This window comes from Eurypyga helias, unplaced genomic scaffold (genome assembly GCF_000690775.1).
Source record: "Eurypyga helias isolate BGI_N326 unplaced genomic scaffold, ASM69077v1 scaffold14610, whole genome shotgun sequence".
Classification (NCBI taxonomy): domain Eukaryota; kingdom Metazoa; phylum Chordata; class Aves; order Eurypygiformes; family Eurypygidae; genus Eurypyga; species Eurypyga helias.
Genome location: NW_010225222.1, coordinates 2067 through 11839, shown reverse-complemented (window position 1 = coordinate 11839; position 9773 = coordinate 2067). Strand labels below are relative to the sequence as shown.

The following is a 9773-nucleotide window of genomic DNA, read 5'->3' as shown; positions in this document are numbered from 1 at the left end:
TCTTTCATTCTTCTAAGCAGATTTCAAGTCAAAATATCTTAAAACAAATTCAGCGATGTCATTTAATATACAGATAAATAATAAACAACTCAGTAGGCTACAACACGCGATGGTACAGAGTTTCTTCCAAACAGGGCCAAATAGCACAGCAGTTGCCAGAGTTACATTTTTAAACTGTAACTGGACATGGGTTTAAGCAACGTTAATACCTACAGCCATGCTCCCGGAAAACCTCCACACTGTTCATAGAATCTAAGAGTGTTACACACAAATTGCTTCATGAACAAAAAAAGCCAACGCACTTATACCTACTTGAAAGCAATGAGGAGAATCCTTACGTAGCATTTCGGTGCTTATTTCTCAGTAGAAAAAGCCCTCTTCATCAACGGTGGGGGCGCTTTTCCAACGTCAAACATCATTTCCAGTGGAGGGTTATTAAGACAGCACCAGTCAGGTATGCGGCCTGTCTGGCTGTAATATTCTTTGGACACAGACCGGCTCCCAAGTATGTCCTGAAGCGCTCCAAAAATGGCTCCTACAGGATTGGTGGGGAAAAGGTTGCACTAACTTGTTGTACTGAATTTATTTTTCTATCTCTTCCCATCAAGAACCTCAGCTTTTTTTTTCCCCCCCTATTCTGTCCCAAAAATTAAAGGAATGAAAGGACTTAGCCGTTTTCCTTCTCAGCAGCCCAGCTAGTCCCAAATTACGTCCGTTTCTGGTGCCACCGTAAGGCGCTAGCCCTGTACTGCACTTGAGTCATACGCCCCATCTTCCACAGCGCCGATTCAAATTTCCTGTCACCCCTTTAAAGCTCCTGCACCCTGCAGTGCCATTCTGCCCTCTAAATGTCCCTGAGGGAGATTTACTCCACAGGATTTCTTCCAGGACAACATAACAATTCCACAGAAATCCAACCAAGCTTAATTTCAATAGTTTGCCTAAGTTTTACTGCTATTTATTCATTACAAATCCCACTTGGAAACTTTGTTTTCCTGCTCCGTATCTTTGCTTAACAACTGTTTTCATTCTTACCTCCCAGCCACGCCACGCAGTTGGGTTTGGCAGGTGGAGTGTGAATTCTGAAGGTTTTCGTGGTGAGAGCTTCTCTGTATTTCGATTTCTCTACCAGGTATCTGATTTCAGCCATGAGCCTGTGAAGGAATCCTGGCAACATCGCAGTGCCACCAATAACTACCAAGTTGTCTGCCAACTGCTTCCTGGTGTCTATGGGACACTAATGGAAACAAGAATAATAAAAAACCCACCAACGCTTTAACTAAAGGTGCACGAACAAACATTCAAAGGTCTGTTAGAAATTCAGTCTTTCTACACACGGCAGTTGCTGTGGTCCTCTTGTCCAGAGGAAGTACCTGGACACTATTTCATGCTTGTCAATTTTACATTTGTCTTTTCCCTGACCAAAGAGCGATGCAAGGTAAATGCCTACAGGTACAGAGGGGATGGATCCAGGCCGAGACCTTGTTGAACAGGCTGTTTGCATAAGGAGTTCTAATGGAAATGTGTGTCGTGTCACCCAAGCCTCTGGCTCTCCAGTAAGTCATGTCTCAGCAAACTAATTTAAATGGCATGAATAGCTACAGGAAGTCAACCTTAATTAACATACATATGCCACCACATAATGAAAATTTCCATTTATAGTGGGTTTCTAGTGCTTTTTTTTTCCTAAATATAATAAGAAATTGTTTGTATATGCCAAGAAATTTTTCAGCATTTAATATACTGCCTGTAATAGGGATGTCCAAATTAATTTTATTCTATTTTAGGGAAATCAGCAACCTGCACAACTCAAAGTCTTAACTCTGAGCAAAACACCTTGACAAAAGAAGAAACCGAAAACCTGCTTCGTTCCAGTGTAAGCAGCACAGCTCCTACACCCCCAAGTATTAGGTACTCCTTTGCCATTACACACGTAGAGCCTCACCCCCAAATAAGCACAAGCTGGTTTGTTACCTTTGCTGAGGGGTGAGCGCCACGTTCCTGAGAAAACCCTCCTAGACACAGGGTATACCAAAGGGTAAGAAAACAAGCACAGGGCCGTGAGACACGGTGACGTACTACCTCGCAAAATCTCAGCGCGGGGCAGAACCCCAGGAGTCATGCTGCGCTCAGCTTTTTCAACGGATGGCAACCTGCAGCCAGAAGGGACTCTAGAGGGAGTCACTTGGATCACCTGTAACAGCAGGTTCCCTCAGGCTGGAGGCATTCAATAAACTGTGTCTAATATAAACACACCTGAATGAGTGAATCCAAGATCAAAGTGGCAACAGACGTCTCTTCATTATCCTGTTCAAACAGTATTTCGACAACAGAGTCTCTGTTGAAAAGCAAGGAAATGGGTGTTAATGAGCAGCAACACCACAGGAACAGCAGAGCTGGAAGTGACCAGCCTTCCCTGCTGCTGCTTCCGTCATACCCTCGGTGCACACAACGGGGAGGAGGCACTGACCCGCTCACTTCACGAAACCTGTCTCACCGTCATGTATTAATGCTCCATTTCTGTTCCCCCACCCCTCCAAGCCATTTGCTCTCATCTTACACCCGGAGCTCTCTGGAGAAGCCGACACTCTCATTAGGGGCTTGAACTGTGCCCAGCACAAACCCTTACTTCGAGAGACATTAAAAGCAGATGCATTTCATTAAAATTCAATTCTGTGAACATGCATGTGCTTTCAGAGTTGAACTTCTATCCTCCTGAAGATAAACATTCTGCTATGGTATTTCTCACCTGACGGGGCCAACTACATGGAGAATCTTTTCTCCGTCTAACGGATAGTCCACGTCCGGAGGCGGTGAAGGCCGCTAGAAATGAAAAGGTACCTGCATTATGCCAGAGGCCAAAAAAGAGTGCATCCACTTCAAAAGGCTAGGATAAACTACATCCTCCACCCACCTCAGCACTGCCATCCATGTTGAACTTGGCTGCTTGGATTTTCAGTCCACGTTGGAGATCACTCACAAAACATGTGCGGACTTCATAAAAGAAAAGAAAGGGGCAGAAGAGAGACTTTGTTGGAGCCTTCATCACCCATAAGGACAGTAATTCTGCTCAATTCAGAGAAGAACACACACTTTGGGCCCTTGCTGGTCCAAGGCATTATCAAACAAATGCAAAGAAAAATGGTCTCTGCACTTCAGCAGAGTTCAGGTGCTGTCTAGAGCACGAGTTTACATGGAGCTGACACCAGCGACGTGACATTTAAAGACAGAGGGACGCTGCTAATTGTGCCTTCGGTGACCAAAGGCGCCAGGCCTTGTATTCAAACACGCCATTGCGAGTCTTGCACCACGGCGCCAAATGAGAGACTGCTCACTTTCTAAACAAGCATGTAGTATTTTTCCTAGTGCAACTCTTCAGCTCTCTAAGGATTCCAGAGGGTTTTTTTTTTTCCCAGGCAACACTGGCAGAGCACAGTTTCATTTGCATCCCAGCTGTCTGTTCTTATATACCTACTCATTTGTGCCAGATACAAATAAGTATCTTCTTCATAAATGGCTCTCACAAAGAAATAATTTCAACCCTAGCATATATCTCGTTCCAAAAGAATGCATAAAAACCTGATCAGAAAACTGTGTTCACGTCCAGGAATTAGAAAAGCACATTTGACTGATGGGTTTCTTCCTAATCTGCCCAAGAGATAGATACTAGTTGCTACTTTCTACGATTATAAAAATCCTAGAATGGTTTGGGTTGGAAGGGACCTTAAAGACCATCTAGTTCCAACGCCCCTGCCATGGGCAGGGACACCTTCCACTAGACCAGGTTGCTCAAAGCCTCATCCAGCCTGGCCTTGGACACTTCCAGGGATGGGGCATCCACAGCTTCTCTGGGCAACCTGTCCCAATGCCTCCCCACCCTCTGCGGGAAGGATTTTTTTTCCTTACATCTAAGAAATATATATATAATATATGAAGAAATATGATAAACAGAGAAGATAAACCAAGTTCTTAAATGCAAATATTGCACACTTGTTATTGTCGTACTCTACTGCACATTTCAATAAACAGAGTTTCACCAGCAGAAAATTTTACCTTTTATATCCTCTACGATGTCTTCTGGAACTGAGCCTGAAAGAAAAAAAATAACTTAGAACAAGACCTTTTTAATTAGAAAGAGAATTTAAGAGCGAAACAGTCTAATGTACTAAATGTAAACCAAAGCTTCACTTTGACAGCAGCTTTTAAAAATTTTTAAGGAAGAACAAATATTAGAACAGACTGAAAAATTGCTACAGGCATTTTATCTCAGCCTTCATTCACACCTGCTGTTATGAGTGGCTTCATAATCATAAAAGATAATATACTTGCTTCATACTGAGAAAGAAGTCGTGCAAGTAGATCACACAAGCTACAGTGTGACGAAACTCCTTTTATTCACTGCTAGTATTAATCCACTTTCCCCAGTGCACCTTCACGGCATATATGCCCCCTTCAAACAGACCTTACCTATCACAGACGGAAGGCTTTGTCCCTTGGCTAAGCCTGTATCAACTGTGCACTGCTCCAGCAACTGGTATTCCAGCTCTCTAAAATATTAGACATCAAGTTAGTTAAAGACAGCTCTTAACTCAGGCTGACTCTCTGTATCGTGCTGAAGGGACAGCTTTTATTCCCTTCAGTCACGTTCTTCTAACTACAAGCTGAACCAGATCTGATTTCCACAGCTTCTACCGCATCAGCAAAAGCCAAACGGTGGCAACGTCACAAATCGGACGCTGCCGCAGCAACAGTTACGAGTTAAGTCGTGTTCAATAGGAATCTTTGGTCATTAGTCAAAGACAAACTTCCACAACCAACTCACCAGTACCTTGGAATGTGTGACTGTGAACTTACTTGTGGATAGCCTTTCCTCCCAGAGGAAGAGAACCCCAGCAGCTCAGAATCGGAATTCCCTCGTATATCTACACGAAGGTCAGGAAATTCTCCGGTTTTGTTTTGAGGTTTCACTCTGGGAACTGAACACTTTTTCCCCTCGACATTCTCTCGCATCAGCTACGGGACACACTTTCTAACTGCTTTTCCCCCAAACTGGTTTCTAGTGCAGAGGGGCTGAAGTGAAGAACCACCCTCCCCAAGTTTCGAGGGCACACCGATTTGGCATGTCAGAACTCCCTAGGACAGGGTATTTGTAGTCAACAGCCAGGCCATGCTGTTCCATCACTTTCTGGCACACCTGAAGTCTATAAATCACCACCTTGCCACCACAGCCCCACTGTGTTTTGCAAAAGGATACAGGCAGCACCAAGCTTTCTGCATATCCACAGTCCAGCACCATGGCAGAATTGATCCCAAGTGTCAGCAAAGACATTAGATGACTCGGAGCAAACAAAACAGAAGGTACCTACATGGAAACCACAAGTACAATTCACAGAAGGGGGGAGGGAGAAACAAACCACCCAGAGACCCGAAGCACTGATGCTTTCCCTGTATGTCATATTAAAAGCAAAACCCAAACAACAGTATGTAGAGGTACCCACTTTTAATTTACTTTTTAAGGCAGTGCAGTAACAAACAAAATACAACAGGATTCTAAATTTGTGGTACACACCAGTGACTTCAGCAATAATGAGTCTTGGGATGGGCTTGCAAGAAAAGCAAGCGTTCACTACAGAACTCAGCTGAAGTCACAGGCCAGGTTTCTTACTGTCACTGAAGAGAAATTAAAGGAGGGAGGGGGAATCGTCTCAAGCTGTGCCAGGGGAGGTTTAGATTGGACGTAAGGAAGAAGTTCTTCACCGAAAGGGTTATCACGCACTGGAACAGGCTGCCCAGGGAGGTGGTGGAGTCACCATCCCTGGATGTGTTTAAGAGACGGGTGGATGAGGTGCTGAGAGATATGGTTTAGTGGCGGACAGATACGGTTGGACTGGATGATCTCTAAGGTCTTTTCCAACCCAGTGATTCTATGAACTAAAACCACAGCTACTTGAAATCAGTATGAAGGCTGGAAGATGTGAAGAAAGGTGCCAGAAAACCCGTGACAGTGTGCCTGTGACAACACACTTGCATACAGCTTCACAGCAGAGGCTACTTAAAACAGTATCCCCAAAGTAATATGGAAACTCAAGTCAAATTTACACAAAAATTACTTCCTTTTCCCAGAATTCCATAAATTAAGTCTCCTATATAGCAACAGTGCTTTAATGCAACACCTTGAAGTGTGAATTAAATGAGCAATTTCAGTAAATCTGTGTTTAAGGGCAACGTTCCTGATGCTTAGCCCAGAACACAAGTTGCAATACTGGCCCCGTATTAACACGTCACTTTTACTCTCTGCACCAAAGGGAAACCCAGGCCAGAGAGAATCAACTTCACACCAGGATTAGCTGGCTTCTTAGCAAGTTATAAAGTCTCTCCATCAAAGTATGGAGAGTCCCGAGTCGTTTTCAATAAGCAATTTTGCATGGGAGTGCTTTATCTGAGACACGTTTTTTTTTTTTCCTGTAAAGGGATTAGGGGAAAAAAACCCAAATCACTCAAATCTTTCAGCAATTTCATGTTGTCTGAAAACTTTATCAATAGCAGGAGAGGATTATGCAGAAGTTTAGCTGGCAAACTGTGCTCTGGAAGCACAGTGAAGAAGTACTGCAGGCAAACTAGTTTCACCATTCTTACAGAAGAACCTTAACCCTTCCTCTGTCTGAATGGAGGAAGTATGGAATCACCTTCCAAACCATTTTCCATTAGAACAAAGCGAGAATTAGGTTCAGACTTTTCTCCAAAAAGACTGATTAAGCAGAGGAGATAATGGATTTCAAGTAAGCTCTTACCTAAGTGAGTACAGCCAGATGCTACATCACATGCTAGACAAAGACAAGGACTCTGGCAGAAGCCCTGAGATTTGCTGACAGAGCACTAAAAAGTGTTTAAATACAAATTCTGGCTCCTGGCAGAGCTCAGGACCTGTCTGGAATAGAGCGATGTGAGCTGCATTTTCGCAGAAGCCAGAGAAACCTCTCAGATTCTTGTTAACCACTCCTGTTTTGTGGCTTTGTGAACAGGCAGATGGAACAAAAACGGCCTTCAGTCCAATCTCCAAGCCCTACCTCCCCAGACGACCACCAGCTTTTCCTCATCTTCTTTATGCCCCTCATCAGTTTGGTGTTATTTTCACCTCTTTGTCAACATCCGGCCATGACTCGAAACACCATCGCTACCGGCAGGCGTTACGCGGAGCAGGTACGGGGGTTATGCAAAACACGTACCTCAAAGTGGTTGAAAAGGACTCTCGTGAGCGTGTCTCTGAAGCGCGACGGGCACAAGACAGACTCTATGATCACAACACGGCGGTCTCTGGGATTCACCAACAGATGTCTAAAAGAGGAGAGACGTGTAAAACAACACTGGTTACGTCTGAGCACGTATTGCGAGAGGTACCTTATTTTCCTATTCCATTCTCCTCAAAAATCATTAAAACTTGCATTTAGCCAGCATTTTCTACAGCAGCTCCCAAAGTCTTTTTCCAAGTTAAAAAAAAACGCCAACACTTCCCTCAAAAAAAGGAAGTGAGGAAAGTGAGTTACAGAAAACCAGTTGCAGAGTTTTCTGCCATCAGGATGCAGTTCTGAGTGTCTGCTCCACCTTCCTATACCAGTATAAAGAGATACAGAAATAGGCACACAGGATGGCTTGTCCACTGTCATACAGTGTGTCCAGAAGAGAGGAAGAATGACAGTACGGATGTCCTGATTCCAGTGGAAGAGGATGGAATTCTCCTGATTTCCATTACAAAGCGATGATGGAAGACAGGAAAAAAACCCACCCGCCCACACCAGAAGATCTGAGGCACAGAAATCACGAACTGGTTTCCCTGTGTCAAGCCATGATTTTCACTGTGAAAAATAAGGAATGGAAATAAAGAGACAATGTCCAACTTCACTGTTCACTAATGGTACTAAAAACACAATAAAAGAGATGTATTACCGAGGTAAAAATATTCCACATGTTAAGATTCCTCCTTCCAAACCACTGTCATGGGGAGAGAGCTCTGCACCAATGCAAGATGAGCTTCAGCCCTACTGAAATCAGCCTAACTTCTCAGGTAACGGCCTTCCCCTGTCAAGTCCTTTATACGTGCCACAGCAAACGGCAACTTACCAAACACTTCTTATTTCTAGAGAGAAACTGAAGCTGCAGGACACTAACTCTGTGTAATATAACCTGAATCTGAGCACCACCGAATTTCTCCTGCAAGAACACAGATGGGCAGCCACCTGCGAAATCGTGTTTCTGTTTTCTTACTCAACTAGCCGGCAGTCTTCAGGCACACTTCTAACACCTCTCCACGTACTCAGAGAAGAGCCGCAGAAGGCTGCAGCAACATCCAAGTACCTCTTACCTGAAATACAGCACATGGATAAATTCCTTCAGATATGAATATAGCTCTTCTGTATTAATATTATACTGAACAACTTTGACAGGCTGCAAAGTAAAAATAACCACAGTCAGCTTAAATACCAGGTAGTGATTATATAGAAATATATACATTAGACATACATATATGATAGTATATTATATCTGAACATATATGCCACGACACATATAAAGAAATACTCACTCTTGCATGATTTGCTCTATGCCCTTAACAATGCATCTCATACACTCACCCTATAACATACTCCAGTTTATTCATGCCAACTTTTTGTACCAGTAACTTATCTCAACATCAGCTTCCAAAGCTGCCATCCTCTACTAAAAGGACAAAAAAAAAGCATAGCTAGGCAAAGAAAGTTCTCAGTAAATGCTCCAAACATAAGCTGCATGGGCGATGAGTACCAGCTAACAGCAGCACTGGTATCACACTTACTTGTCAAGTATCTAGTTACAATCTTTTCATAGCAGCAGTTGTACTGAAAAATACCTTACGGTGGGCAGAAAAAGGAGCTGCAGGTTCTTTCTATACCATGACATACAAAACCTTAAAAAGGTAAAACAGTTCAAGCAAAATAGTTTACCTTTGCGACATCAGGTTTCTTTATTTCACTAGGAATAATGCATCTTGGTCCTGTTTCTCCTGCAAAACCACACCTAAAAGAAAATGTTGAAAACCTTATCATTTGAAGTCTCTGCTTAACATACTGGGCCTAGGAATCACCAGAAAGCAATTAATTTGGGATGTTTTTGTGACTGCAAAGAGGTGTTTTGCACACAGCTGTTCTATCTAGCCATTCTGAATGAGACAGTTTTCATATCTTTTTATTGATTCACTCCCACTGCATTAAACAAGACAAGTTTTCTTCACTCCCACAAGGACTGTCAGGCTCAGTTCTGATGTTCCTCCTACTTTCCACTGAGCAGTTTTCTGTTTATAATCATCCACTGACAACCTTCCCTACTGCCCATTGAATTTCCAAAGAAATACCTTCCTGTATCCTCCATACAGGCCCACAGTTTTCACTGAAGCTCCCAGTAAACAGAGGCAACATTCTGTTATCGCGCCTTCTCCAAACCCTCGTTGTCTGTGACGTTCACTTGGAAGAAAAGGCAAAAACGTGATGCTCACAATCACGCAGGTCCGGTGGCCTATTCTACCACTGACCAGCAACATTCCACGGACACGTTTTTCCTATGTTACTATGCCAGGCCTCCTGCCAAAACATGAGGGCTCTGCATCCAACTGCGATGCAATGCAACAAACGTTAAAAAACCCCAAAACAAACTTCTCAGAAACTGGTCCGGTTTTCACAAAGCGACTGCAGCTTCAGACACAAGAACTGTGGGCTCAAGCAGGAAAATTAAAACCAAAAGAAATT

The 9773-nt window shown here is 43.4% G+C and overlaps 1 protein-coding gene across 1 annotated transcript; it reads right to left on the bottom strand.

Moving 5' to 3' along the window:
• Positions 1-272: 272 nt before the first annotated feature.
• On the bottom strand, positions 273-9568 carry ACTR10 (actin-related protein 10 homolog (S. cerevisiae)). Its single transcript, XM_010148689.1, has 13 exons — positions 9383-9568; positions 8976-9104; positions 8360-8442; positions 7227-7335; positions 5255-5362; positions 4855-4922; positions 4468-4547; positions 4054-4089; positions 2915-2994; positions 2750-2823; positions 2257-2338; positions 1036-1237; positions 273-535 (listed from the first exon to the last, which is right to left on the bottom strand). The coding sequence occupies exons 1-13, from the start codon at positions 9566-9568 to the stop codon at positions 354-356; spliced, it is 1419 nt and encodes a 472-aa protein (XP_010146991.1). The 3' UTR covers positions 273-353.
• Positions 9569-9773: the final 205 nt, after the last annotated feature.